Source organism: Micropterus salmoides, unplaced genomic scaffold (genome assembly GCF_014851395.1).
Source record: "Micropterus salmoides isolate LMB-PRFRI ecotype aquatic unplaced genomic scaffold, ASM1485139v1 Ms_hic_scaffold_23, whole genome shotgun sequence".
Taxonomy (NCBI): domain Eukaryota; kingdom Metazoa; phylum Chordata; class Actinopteri; order Centrarchiformes; family Centrarchidae; genus Micropterus; species Micropterus salmoides.
The window spans coordinates 4,355,719-4,369,976 of NW_024041484.1; the positions used below are offsets into that span (position 1 = coordinate 4,355,719).

Consider the following 14,258-nt stretch of genomic DNA (forward strand, 5'->3'; position numbering starts at 1 on the left):
TGCTTTTTGTATCGCCATTTAATCTTGAAAATATATTGCATTTATCAAACAAACCGTCTGAAAAAGGACACTTCACTAGAGTCCTGTGACAGCAAAGACTGGATCATACATAAAAATCACATCATGATCTTGAATAGACAAACAGCATTTTATCATAGCAGTAAATTTAACAGCAACTCTCTAGTTCTGTGGCTTCAGGGTCTTTTTGAAAGGATGTTCCTGGAGACAGGTGCTCTTCTAGAGTTTGGTATCTATTACCTGCAAAAAAGAAAAAGTCAAAATGAGTGTTAAAGTTATAACTGTACACAAGATGACACGCAGACATTTATCTACTCCGTTAAAGGTCTTGTGTTGAACTTGCTTTGTCTTTGGTTTGAAGACGTAATTGGTCCCCATACACCAATCTTAGATTAAAGACGGAGTAGAGTTAGTTAGAAATTGCTTGTGACTGGCTTGTTTTAAAGCACAGGATTGGAGTGATGGGAAATTTCACTTTAAATGTATTGTAAAAGGAAATGAATATAAAATATATCTCTTGTCCAGTTATAACCTTAGTAATACATTACATTGTAAAATCAGAATGTGATAGCAGAATAAAACCACCATGGAAACTTTTTTAAACTGCAGGAGATATCTTTTATATTCTTTCCTTTTTTACAATACATATAAAGTGAAATTTCCCGTCACCCCATCCTGGGCTTTTTACCAAGCCTGACTCAAGTAATTTCAAACTATCTTTAATCACTGTGGAGTGAAAACCATGAGTTGAACAGCATCCAAGTAAAAATTTTAATCTGTTATGCTTTCAGCTCAGAAGAACGTTTGTGTTGTCTGTAACGTAACTGAGTTTTACCATTCTAACTGCAGGGGTTGTTCCTGCGCCGTTTGCCTTGAGGCTTAAGGATGTCAGTGATCAGACTATCAGGCCATTTATACTTTGGTGGAGATAGCAAGACATCTCTACAGTGACTGCACAACTGCCATGACATCTACTGTGGACATTCATGGTCCCCATTGGATGAATCCTAATGTTTTCAGGGACCTCCTGACCCGTCCCTTAGGGTTTAGCGCCTAGATTTCGAAGGCCCAATGGCCCACACAGGAAATATCAATATTTCAAATTTTGTGAACACCTTCATGCTCCCCAGAAGATAAAGCTGTGAGCTTCTTGAAAATGCCATGCCATTCATTCAGCATTGGCGGGCCTACGCTGCCACTACTGGACAACACTGAAGTACATTAAATCTCTTCACTTTGTTTTCTGTGTTGTGATTTGAACGTGGCATGGAAAATTCAAGTCACAATCAAAAACAATTAATTCAGTTATTAAAGACAAAAAACAAAATCATTGTCCTTTAAACAAGTGTTTTTCATTTACTCACAACACAGTGAATGCATACATAAAAAGGAAATACATATTACAATGTGTACTGTATTTCACTTAATATCTTTGATTTCTTTTTATTTAGACATTTTAAATCAATCAAATTATATTGGGAATTAAGCTTTTTCTTATAATTACCTCATTCCATCTAGTGCCACCCTAAGGCTAAACCTGATACTTTAAGCTCCATTATTCATATGACTAACAGAAAAGAAAAGTTGTTAGTCTGTCCAACACTTGGGGGATAATGAACACTTCTAGGGGCCAGATATGGAAACATTTTTGTCTTGCTAGGAATATTAATTAAGCATCCGTACATAAAGATTTCTTTAGAATAGAATAGCTTTCCATACCACCCGGTCTTTAGTTTCGTCCTTATGTTTTTCAAGCACATGCAGCATTGCGTCATGAAGGGTCGGGAAGAACATGGAGGTTAGAATCTCTTCATCGAAGAACATCCAGCGGTGCAGTTTCTCCAAGACGTATGCTGCCAACACATGAGAAGCATGCTGAGGGTTTTCACAGGCAGTAATCACCTCATGTGCTCTGCTGTTTTCATCACAGATTTCAGGATGTTGTGCTTATTACTAATGAAACTCACCATCACAAGAAACAATGTAAACCTCCACCCCAACATGGATGAACTCTTTGAATGCCTGTGGAGAATACAGAGTATACAGTTTTCATACAAGAAATGTATTATAATAAAATGTACATAAATGAAGAACTGCATAATGCAGCTGAAGAATCATATGTACGTTGGCTCTACTTTATTGCAGAATGACAGTGTTCACCAGATACATATTTGTGATCTTTATGTATATGGTGGTGATTTAACTGGAATAAACTAAATAATTTTTGCCTACAGACACCCAAACTGCATCAACAAAAATATCCAAGGAGCGTTTGGGGCTTCTCTTGGATTGTAAAGTGATCCTTGAGAAGTCTTAAACAGAAAGCATCACAGCAGAGAGGGCGTTGCGCCAAAGGGTAGTGCGTTTACAGTAATTGTATTTTAATGTATCCTTTTACTTTTACTTTTGAATTTAAAAACTTCCTGGTAATTCTGCCTCCTCGAATCAAAAGCTTTCCGAAGAGCGAATCACTGGAAGGTTTTTACTGTGAAACATCACCAGGAACTGCAGCGTTATTTAGAGCTGAAAATTATGGACAGTATATAAATATATTCTTATATATATTTCTTATATATCTTACTCTTCTGTGATAGTAAATTGTATTTTGGACTGTTTGTTGGGTAATTTGAACAAGGCACCTTGTGCTTTGGGAAAACATTTTTCACTTTTTCAAACATTATACAGACCAAAATGAGCAATTGAGAACATAATCTGTAGATTAATCAATGGAAATAATTGTTAGTTGCAGCCCTAGTCTTATTTGTCAATGAGGATAGCAAAAGACTCCTATCTTCTGGACATGTGTACGTTTGCATTTCTTCTTTTTAAGCAAATCAGTTTTAAATAATGCAAGGGAGAACAGGTGAAACGGCTAGTGGACTGCTTAGATGAAAAGTTGGGGGTGACACCTTTTACTGGGACATCCTGCCAATGACTGTCACTTTCTCATCTTCACTACTAATAGCATTCACTGAACTTCAGTATATGACTGTCTTTGTACCGTTTTCAGTCCCTTCATAGCACAGATGTCCAGGAAGGAGACAGCAGAGAAGTCCAGGATCAGGCTGTGGAGGTCCACTCTGGGAACATTGATTTGAGCGGGAAGCTCAGAGTTCCAGCCTTTCTGTTTGACAGACAGAAAGGAAGCTTAAAGCTTTTTGGAAGAACACTTTGAGGTACTCACTGGTGCAGTTGTATATTTAAAGCCTCACCTCTGTAATATCATTATCCTCCTTCTGCAACAGTTTCTTGATTTTCCTGAGAGCCTTGTTCCTCTTCCTCAAAACCCTTACAGGGTTAAATCCAACCTGGAACAAGCAAGTGCGGCATTATGTCCATACACATTTATTTTCTTGAGAAAAGCAAACTGAAGCAGAGGAGAGAATTGATGCGTCATACGTACAGCTTCTATAAGCTTGTCCCTGAAGAACTCAATATTGGCGAAGAAGATGGGCGAGGGTATCCTGAAGATTGTTACTCCCTTAGGTTTGAATAACTGAGACGGGAAGCATCGTGATAAAACAAACGTGATTCAGGAGGATATCACGACACAGTCTTGTATGTTTATTTCATTTTAACATACTTACATGCAGGTAATCTTTCTGATCTCTGTAGAAGTCAGTTCCTGGGATGTTAGCCAATACAGAACAGCGAGGGCTAGAAAGACATAAAGAGGGTTAAACATAAATATGGGTCTGTTATAGGTCAGCAGGTGGGGAATAAAGCATAACCTTTGAAAATATACTTTTGAAAATCAATGACTTTTTGGTTGCTCGAATCTTCATCTGAGGCCTGAGTACTTGAAACATCACTAGTTTAAACTAGTACACAAATTGGATTGAAATGTCAACTCCACCTATTTTATGTATGAAGTATTCAGCCAGTGAAAACACTTGTAGAACAACTACTGTTGCTCTGGAGGTGGCTTTCCAAAGTTTGATCAAATAACCCTGATTATGTCAAAACCTAACTAAAAGGTATGGAGTTTGAATGATGGTATTAAGTTGCATTATGGAAAATGGATAGGACCCAGTGTTTTTTGAGCGTGACCATTACTAAGGACTAAATGTTGTCATGTAGGTCCTTGACTTTACAGAAATGCAATATTAAATGGCTGGAGTGCCCCTTTATAGGGACAGTACATTTTACAGCTTCATGTTGCATAATGTGTTTTTCATCCACTACAATAAATCCATGATTTTCTCTCTGCAGTCACTTTGAATATTTAGAAACTAATATCAGATGTCATTAACCGTGTTATTACAATTGAGTCCTGAAGACAACCGTGAGCAGCTCCACACCCAAGCCCATCACCAGACCAAGATCCAGTCCCAGCAGGATGGCACCCAGACATGTTCCCACCCACACCACCTGCAGACAAACACCTGAGGTCAAACACTGAAAGAGAATTAACTGGGCCAAGTAAATAACCAAGTAAATAAAGTACATACACAGAAAACTAAAACTATAAGACATTTTAACACCTACACATTCTGTTTTGTCCTTCCCCCACAAGTACGGGATTTCTTTGAACTGCATCAGCATACCCTTCAGATTGACAATGACCAAGGCACCCAGGACAGACTGGAATGAAGTCAAATATTGAGGGTATGTATGAGAAAGCATTCATTTACACCTGTAGATATACACTCACAACTGAGCTTTCTCCCATATATGAATCAACATATAAAAGTCTGTCTCCATTTAAGGAACATAAAACATAACAAACAACAATGGCATAAGCCGTTACATTACAGGAGGGAGTCTCACCCTGGGAAGCGGCTCCAGCAGGAAACCAAGTGCCAAAGTGACAATCATTGCCATCATGGCTGAGATCAGCCCTGCAATCTGCATTTGTAAAAAAAAGTTAATGTTTCATTTTAACATGCCAATGAAGGAAACAAATGTGATATAAACCAGATGACATTACAATAAATCTTTTTGGAGAAAAAAATATTTGCGTGCAGTGACCTAGTAAAAGTTTGTGACCCAGGAAACTGATGTTGTAAATGGTGAGATTCCTTTTCTCACCTGTGTTTTGCCTCCTGAGCTCTCCTGCACAGCCGTCCTGGAGAGTGCTGTGCTGGCTGCAAACGACCTGAAGCTTGCCCCAAATATGTTGCTAACCCCGAATGCAATGAGCTCCTGCGATGGAACAATGAAAAGTTAAGTTACCCCTCTGGCAATGAAAGTTAACCTATGTTTTCACTTGAATGACTCTGTTTGACCTGCTTTTTTATGTGCCGCACATAAAAGCTAACATCCAACCTTGAACTAAATTCAATATTTAATGTTACTTTATATCTTCATAGCCAAAATTATGAGGAGTCTTATTGTCGTATTCACTTAGTAACCAATTAACTATTTTTCCTCTGTGAACCAGATAAGGATAGGCAGTCTTCATGTATGTAACTCACCTGGTTCCCATCAATGGTATAATCATGTTTGATAGAGTAGACTTTGGCCACAGAGAAGGCAACAGCAAACCCCACTATGGCTGCAGGAAAGGCCTCCACAGCACTCTCCTTAAAGATGTCCACGTTGGGTGCAATGGGAGATTCATACCTGAAAGATATTGTGTATTATATTGTGAATTTAAATGATCTGAACACTTGTGGAAAGTAGCTAAGTACATTTCAAGTACTAGTCTTAAGTACAATTTTGAGGTAATTGCACTTTACTTGAGTAGTATTTTTTGCTATTTTATACTTCTACTTAACTGCATTTCAGTGGGAAATATTTCTTGCTCCACTGCATGTATTTTCTTCTCATATTAAGATTGTACATTAAAAAAATATGATGAGCGTATAAAATACAGTGCATCATTAGGTATTAAACTAGTGGTTCCCAACCTTTTTAGCTTCTGATTACCAGTGAAACATGTTCCCTCACATTTTTTAAATATGGTTTCATTTAAATAACTGTTCAAGGTTGATCAAAGATTAGAGAAAAGTAAAACAATTAATACAAATGTGTGTCGCAGAACTTTCCATTCCCATTTGTCATCTCATGACTCCTCAGATTTATCTTGTGAGCCTTTGAAATGGTTCTAGGTTGGGAACCAGGGGATTACCTTCCTCTACAGAAAATGGTCAAAATCTCAACCTCAGCTAGCTACCAGCTCACCAACAGTACAATACCGCTTAACGTTGATACATCAGTATTAACAATCTGTTAATTTCATCTATAATATCGCTCAGTTTGTTAGTGATCTTACTTTTAATACTTTAAATACATTTTGCGGATAATACTTTTGTATTATAACTTGTTTTATTTAAGTAAGATTTTAAATCCAGTACTTTTACGTGCTTTGAAGTATTTTAACATTATAAACATGGTTTGTGAATAAAGTACAGTAATGATACTTTTACTTAACTGAAGAAGTATTTCTTTCTATTTCCACCACTGGATCTGAATACTTCATGAAACAGCAGCCAGCTTGACTTTTACCTTTAATCTACTGTTGTACGGGGAGAACTTGAAACTTACCCACTAACCATTTTGCCAACAATGTCAACATCAAATGTCTTCTCGAAGTTGAAGCCATAGGACAGCCCACAGGCTATGATAGTCTGTGTGAACAGCAAAGATACCTGACAGTTTGGTATCTATTGATTTCCATTCATCATGGTTTAAAATCAACTTTGCAGAAACCTTGTACATGCTGGAGGTAGGTCATTAAGTTCAGCTAACAATGGGTTGGCTTTGTGTTTATTGCCAAACTTGCTTGATTGTTACAGTACATCGTAACTGACCTTTTACATTTTGACATGTTAATACGAGAGACATTGTGCAGGAGGTTTCTCTCACCACAATAACCTCTATGGGGATGGGGACAGGCAGCTTGGCTTTGTATGTGTCATTCAGCTCCTTCACGATGAACACCACTGCTATGATAACCATGGACATCACCAGGTCACAGTTGTTGGTGGAGGTGATCTGGACAAAGATCTTCTCCAGGGTCTGTGCAGGAGAAGCAAACACACTTCACTCTACACCTTGAGCATGATTAAAAATTCAAAGTATTATATAGTTTTATGTGACAATATAGGTAAAATCCCAAGGCAAATCAGAAAAAGGTCATATAATTAAAAACTGCTGCTGTGTAATTTTGACACATGACTAAAAGGCATATCCAATCCTGCTTTACAATTAATTCCTGTTGTCCTGAATGCAGCACAAGTTTCTATAATGTCACTGAAGCTCAGTCAAGAGGTAAGGCAGGAGGAACTATGAAGCTTGAGTTTCTTGTTGATCACTGAAAAATGTACAATATTGCCACATTACATTATCAGGATTTGAAAGTGTGATTTTATCCAAGTCATAGCAGCATTTTAAGATACCTGTAAAACTTTGTCAACCATCCAATATAATAGACATGATTGGAATTTTATTTCCACTTGTCATAACTTGAGTGAACTCACTGTTTGAAAGTTTAAGCTAACAAGCTACCTGCCAGTTTAAGCTAGCTACCTGGTTATGCTTGCACTCAGAAACAGTGTTGCCAACTCTCTTCCAATGAGAGAAACTACCGGCTGCTCACCAAATGAGTTTTCAAAGAAATTAAACAAATGACATGACAGTTTGCATATAAAACATTTGCTTAATTAAAAAAAGGAATAAATTGATATGCATTCTAGAGAATTTATAGGATTATATTGTTGTTGAAAGGAAAGAGGATATATTTTTGTATCAACATTGGAGAGGACACATTATTATGAGGGGGGTCTGGTGGTCCTCCCCCAAAAGATTTTGAGCATTAAACATTTCATATATAAACATTTCAAAATATAAAAATATAACAGAATATAATGCAGCCATTCTGTATTGCTTTCAAATATATTCTCCTGTAGATCAACATTTCTCATTTTATATCATCCCCGCTGAGTCAACACACATGTAGGCATGATTTAGTCTTCACTCCCTTTTTGTGTCATTTGTTTGGGAAAGTACCCTCTTTAAATGTATATGTGGCACCTTTTCACATCAATTAATTCATTAAAATTAATTCATTTTAATACATTTATAAACCCCTGGACTTTAATAGCTTGTTTTCTGTTCATAACTTTGTGCACATTCAAAATCTATCCCACATATCTGTGTTCTCTGACATGTTGAGAAAAGTCTACCTGTCCTATACTCTGCTGTGCATTGCCTATGTTATTGCTGTGCTGAGATGGTAGTATCCAGTCCAAATGACCGTTTGGCACTGTACAGGATCAGACAAGGATGTGGAAACCCGAAACTAACTGAAAACACTTGTGATCTGGCAGCAATTTCCACAAATCCACACAAATGGTAACTTCAGCACCTCCAATAAAGTGCTCAGCTGCTTCAGTGGGACGCGTCCTGGAGCAGACAGACAGTCCTAAACAGAGCAAAGGTGTCTCTAAACGAGGGGGACGCAGACACAGCTGAGCTACGGATCAGAGGAAAGACACCACACTGGAAGCAACATATTATGACTTCATTCTCGAAATATTTACAACTTTTCTGATAATGTTATGACTTGTAATCAGAGAAAAAAATTAGATTAGTATTATTTCAACACTGGTCCTAAAATTAATAATTTGCAGGTAAGACTAGACACTGACTTCACATGGTTATATTAAATTTGACCCCAGGGAATCACTACATTAGAGTTTAGCTGCACTTCTACCGTGAACATCACATCATTGTCTGACTCTAAACCAAAAATTTCAGCACCAGACATGTTAAAGCAGGAATCTGATCCGAAATTGTGGAGAAATGAACTATCACCAGCAATCAGAAGTAAAGTTTCCTGAGGTTTTCCACAGGTAAATGCAAGCAGCAGCCTCCAGGTCTGAAAGGTGCTGCCAATGCAGAAGTATCTTAAACCTGCATTCTTTCTAATGGCCTGCAGGCGGCAACTCCACTGCCATGGCTGCATTTAACTAGCCATGAATTTGTTTTTGAGAGCTGTCATTGTTTTCATCTAAGAACTTACTGCTCTCTGTCATATATGTTTGCTTAGTATTTATGCCTAAAAACTCTAAACCTGGACTTTGTTTTACATTTATCTTTATATGTACATTTGTTAGAAGAGACCCAAAGAGCCCAGTGAAGAAGAAAGTATTTGTTGTGAGGAGCTAGAGAGGTAACATTAATGTGTTGTTAATGTAGCACAGTATGTAATGTAAACGCATACAGTAATTACCAGGATGTGGGGGTGGAAAGTACAATATGAAACAACCGACAATGTGAAGCATTAATCAAGCAATTATTTCTGGTAAAATGACAACTAATAAACCCACTAAAGTAATCAGTAGTTTAGTAAGCACTGTAGCCACTGTCCCCATGTGTTCACCTGACTACACATTAGTTTCATGACAACATTATGAGTCAGCAAACTGCCTGGAATAGACTATTCAGGAAGTTACCATGTCAACATTACTGAAGGAAGTTTGCAGCCACTGTGAGGACTGTGCTGTAAACTGCATATTACAACATTAGTCCAACATTGTCCTGCCTGTGGGACACTGGGAGTGCAATAGACGCCAACCACATTAGCCACGCAAGTTCAACAGGCTAACCTACAAAATAAACAAACAACACATAACATGGCAAAACTTACAGCTTCCAAGTTTGAAGTCGGCTCACGGACCGCTGGTATAGATCCATCCTTGAGCTTGAACCTTACTGGCCCTCGTTGAGAAAGCAGTATAACGCACACAAATTTTCCAGTTTTTGGGGGGAAATTTCCTCCCCCTTTCCATTGAAAATAAAGTGAATCCACTGGAGGTTTGCTTCCTCAGATGATGGAAGGACATGAAGTTTGTGTTGGTGCTGGTCTGTACAGCCAGCAACAGAACAGTTCCCGTGCTTAGCTCTTAGCTTCGACATAACGCTATCAGGTCCGGTGCTTGTAAGAAAAATTGACCTTTGCAAAAATAGTGGTCAAGCCATCGGTGGAGATGGTGGGCCGTGCTGGGGGCATTGCTGAAGGGGGTGACTGTATGGTTGTGACATCACAACCTTAAGGAAGTCCTGAGGGCTTGTTTCAGGGCACAGTTTCTGAATATGGGCATGGCTCCATGGATTGAACGCTTTGATACTTCCACAGTATTTATATAGCACCAAGGCCTGCTTTATAATCAAAAAAGACATGGAAATCTCACTTTCTATAACAAGGGACTTTTAACCACAAAATTGTCAGTATAAAGTAACATTTCTTTGGCTCTAACCACTGTAATGTGTGCAGGTTTTTTTCTACATTAAGACCACGTTTGCATGCTTAAAGCTATATCTTAATAGTTTATGTCCTCTTTCCCTGGTCTGTCTCATTTTCCTACTGCCTGAATGATAAAAACATTGGGAGTGGTCTATCTCTCCTAGTTCAAACATAAATTTACATAGACAGTAATAATGTAACTGTCAGATACATCGTGGACTTACATATATGATAGAGAGTGGACCATTGATGCCTGGAACGTTCAACCCTAACACAAACTTGAGCTGGGAAACCAGGATGTGGACAGCAGCTGCTGTGGTGAAGCCGGACACCAGAGTGTCAGACAGGTACACAACAATGAAGCCCACCTGAAGAACACCCATGGCAAGCTGCATGGGACAGAAACATGAAGAGAAAAGAGCCTTAGTTTAAAAACCCTTCTTAGAATCTGCATAATCACTAGTACGGGATGGAGATATACTCAAATCTACCTGGAAAATCCCCATAAGGAAGGTAAAAGAGGAGGCCACCAGGACTCTCTGCTGGTCCTGCGACAGGCCCTCAAAGCCGGTGATGTTGGCCGGTGGTCCGTCCTCTGGGACCAGGCGAATGACCACAGCTCCAACCATCAGGCTCAGGACTGGAAAGGAGCCTACATGATGGTAGGTGTGGAGGGGTGTGAAGACACTGTTAAGCTGTATCACATCCAATTTTATCTCTTATCTCTATTACTTTTCCAAACAGGCTCTTTAAGTGATGTTATTACATTTTTTATTACTTGGGGACAGCTTGTAAGCTGACAATTTGAAAAAAAAGTCCTGTTATTGTGAAGGAAATGAAAATATTTTATATTGACATTCATGACTTACCTACAGATAAGTGTCTTGAAGTACCGAGGAAGAAGTAAATTAGCATGGGGAAGAAAGCTGTGTAGAGACCATAGCTCGGAGGCAGCGAGGCCAGCAGAGAGAAGGCCAGTCCTGAGTGAGACAACAAATACAGAATGAAGATTTAAATAATAATGGACATTTTTCATGTCAAATATCTCTGGAAAAACACATTAAACACAAAGCAACAAAGAGGCTGTACTTAGCTAAATGCTACATCTATATACAGATGTTCGCAGGTTTAATGTTCACCATCCAAAGTTAAAATGTTCACAGTTTATGGCGTGAGCTTAATTGGAAAGATAGTAGATAGTAGAACCAGAAGGTTTCCATGTGGTTGAGGAATCATATCAGAATTCATTCAGATAACCAGTGTAGTGTCAAACAACTACATTCCACATCTGTATGGAATTGACAAACAGTCTCATATCATTTATCATATCAACCATTTTATCAACTACCAATGCATGTGTCTCAATACAGGCTGTGGTTGTTACATGAGGAGTGATACTGTATTTTTGGCTGCTTTTAAATGCTTTATTTTATATGAACTAGATGCGTGTAATGAATATGCATGTGTATTAAGCTTACTCGTACACACTATGCATCTGTTATTGTAATCAATTGCTGCTGTGACTCTTTCACAATCAATAAAGTCTAAAGTTTTATTTTAAGTCAAATTTCTCAAATGCATCAGTACTCAGGCGCTCGCCTCCTTACCTTGCATAATGGCCACCAGTCCAGTGCTGATCCCAGACACCACATCACCCAGCAGCCACTCTCTAACTCTGTAGATCCTCATCCAGCCAATAATGGGCAGAAGAGAGAGTACTGCATTCTTGGCACGTTTTGAATCACAGCTGGATTTGAAAAGAAAAAGGGCTCATGTGCTTTGTCTAGTAAAGTTTGAAACTTTTCCTTTGACATTATTTCATCAATTCAATCATAATTAGATACTTACAGAAGACTGCAGTAGTCAAATCAAATATCCTGATCCGGATCTCTAAAAAACTGGGGTTCACTTACGTCAGATAGTCTTTTAAATGGCCCGGGATGGTTTTGTGCCGCCTGCAGATCTTCTCATGATCTTCAGCAAAGCTGTCCTCAGAGTACACAGGTCTGACCACCGCATACTGTTTCCTCAAAGTCACCATTCTCACACCTCTGTCCGAGGAATCCAACACTGTGAAAGTTTCTGGAGATAGATCCCTAAAAGAACCTTTGCCCGTTGCTTTTCTATACAGGGCTGTGAGTCTATCTGTATCTAATCTGTGATCTGTGATCAAGCTCATCGCTGTGTCAGTTTTGTCTTAACTTCGTTCAATCATTAACACAAGCGAATTTATGATTCATTGTGTTGATATTGTCAGAAATGTTAATTGTTGAAGCTCAGTGAACCGCAGCTGGAGTGAGCAAAAGCAGACTCTCTGTGTATGTTCACCATAAATAAAACAATTATGCGTTTAAAGATAATCACAGAATGGTAAATGTGAAATGCTGAAATTGAGGTATAACCAAATATCAAGTATGAATGAGGAATAATAAAAAACATATTCATGTTAATAATGAGCAGTACTGATATGATGCCAGGGAAAGATTACAAGGCCAAAGTTACTAACGAAACCACATGTGACGACTTAGGCGTGAGACTGGAATGGGTTTTAAAGGAAATTAGAAAAATGCTGAAACAGTGTAAGTGAAAGTGCGTGACTAGAACCTCACAGGCACTTCCTGGAGGTTAAAGGTGAGAATAACAAGATACTTAATAACTAGATGACCAGATGCTGTGAAAGTAGGAAACTACTGAGTTCTCAGTACACTGGTTAATGAGCACTAAAACAGTGAACAACCAGAAAGACCACACAAACATATTAGGAAAACAGTTACTTACATAGTTATGTACGTGGGAGTGGCCAGAAACAGAGAGGTATAAATTATAAAACTTTGTGTTGTTTAATTTTTCACTTGCGTCTCGAGTCCAGCTGGCTTTTGTATATTCTGTGATTTCACAATAACGTCTACCAGTAGCCTGAAGTTTCTGTCTGCCTCTCACATTCGAGTTTTGTTTCACTATAATTTATTATGTGTATTGACTAAAGAAGAACTTCAACAAATTAGCGAGCCAGACCAGGAGGAAGACATTATCGAGACTGACCGGGACCAGGGTTCCGCATCAGCCCTTTCATACTCCAATCACACTAGCCTGTAGAGAAAAGGTCTGTAGTGCTGTGATTGGTCTGTGGGGAGCTACGACCGACCCCAGTAAAGGGTTCTGGTTGGTCCTGTGAAATCCTCCTCAAAGAACCTGTAAGTATCTTAAGTCATTTAATCGTTCTGTTCAGTCGTCACGTACGGACGTTTGGTCAAGAACCCTTGGTGTCGCTCTTTAACGCACCAATTACACTTTTAGTGTTGTTTTTGCACGTGCTGGGCTCCACGATCAACAATAAATATGCTATGTTTGGTTAGACTTTCAAAATAAAACACCTGGTTAATGTTGTGAAATATTCCCAGTTTGGTTTAGGAACCAAAACTACTTGGTTAGGTTTGGGCAACAAATCCACTTGGTTAGGTTTAGGTTAAAGTAGGATGGTCACATAACTTAAGTTAATTAAGTAAGTTATGTACGTTATGAAAGATATGTACTTTATGTAGCTTTAGTTAAAAAAAACTCTATGTTGACTACTGATTTCCCAGGGGAAACTAAGTCACTTGGGTGAAAAGTATACAAGGTTTCTAGAATGTCATTGTGGGCGGCTGTGGCTCAGGAGGTAGAGCGGGTTGGCTGTTAATCGGAAGGCCGGCGGTTCAGTCTCGGCTCCCCCAGGCTGCATGTCGAAGTGTCCTTGGGCAAGATACTGAATCCCCGAATGTAGTGTAAAAGCGCTTTGAGTGGTCGAAAAGACTGGAAAGGCGCGATACAGAGCATAGACATAATTAATATTGTATAAAGAACTGTACGTGTGAGGGAGTTTTGGCTCACCCCCTCCCTTTTTTTCTGCACAAGGTGTGTGTCAGATCCCTGCTTTCTCTCTGAGAATGCATGTGAAGAGACAGGCCCTTGCCCCCTTTCATGCTCCGTTTTTTTTTTGTGTTAAAAAATCCTAGCTTTCCCCCTGTGTGTGTGTGTGTGTGTGTGTGTGCGCGCAAGTGAGTGAATG

The 14,258-nt window shown here is 38.8% G+C and overlaps 1 protein-coding gene and 1 long non-coding RNA gene across 3 annotated transcripts in view; one reads left to right on the plus strand and one right to left on the minus strand.

The window, feature by feature from the left end:
* On the minus strand, nt 1-12,466 carry LOC119917932 (chloride anion exchanger-like). The gene is made up of 19 exons (XM_038738371.1): nt 12,124-12,466; nt 11,818-11,957; nt 11,080-11,190; nt 10,702-10,862; nt 10,435-10,599; nt 6,829-6,981; nt 6,508-6,590; nt 5,436-5,583; nt 5,050-5,163; nt 4,789-4,866; nt 4,507-4,602; nt 4,283-4,389; nt 3,606-3,675; nt 3,422-3,514; nt 3,231-3,326; nt 3,020-3,142; nt 1,986-2,040; nt 1,738-1,871; nt 1-258 (listed from the first exon to the last, which is right to left on the minus strand). Exons 1-19 carry the CDS (start codon nt 12,387-12,389, stop codon nt 238-240), a joined length of 2,214 nt encoding a protein of 737 aa, XP_038594299.1. The 5' UTR covers nt 12,390-12,466; the 3' UTR covers nt 1-237.
* The window catches only part of LOC119917934, a 7,695-nt gene continuing 4,245 nt past the window's right edge, over nt 10,809-14,258 (plus strand). The window contains exon 1 of one of the 2 annotated variants that reach the window (XR_005447368.1): nt 10,809-10,872. This is a non-coding gene — a long non-coding RNA (uncharacterized LOC119917934). Of the gene's footprint in view, nt 10,873-12,697; nt 13,405-14,258 lie in introns of those variants that run through there. The other variant, XR_005447369.1, reaches the window with a different exon arrangement.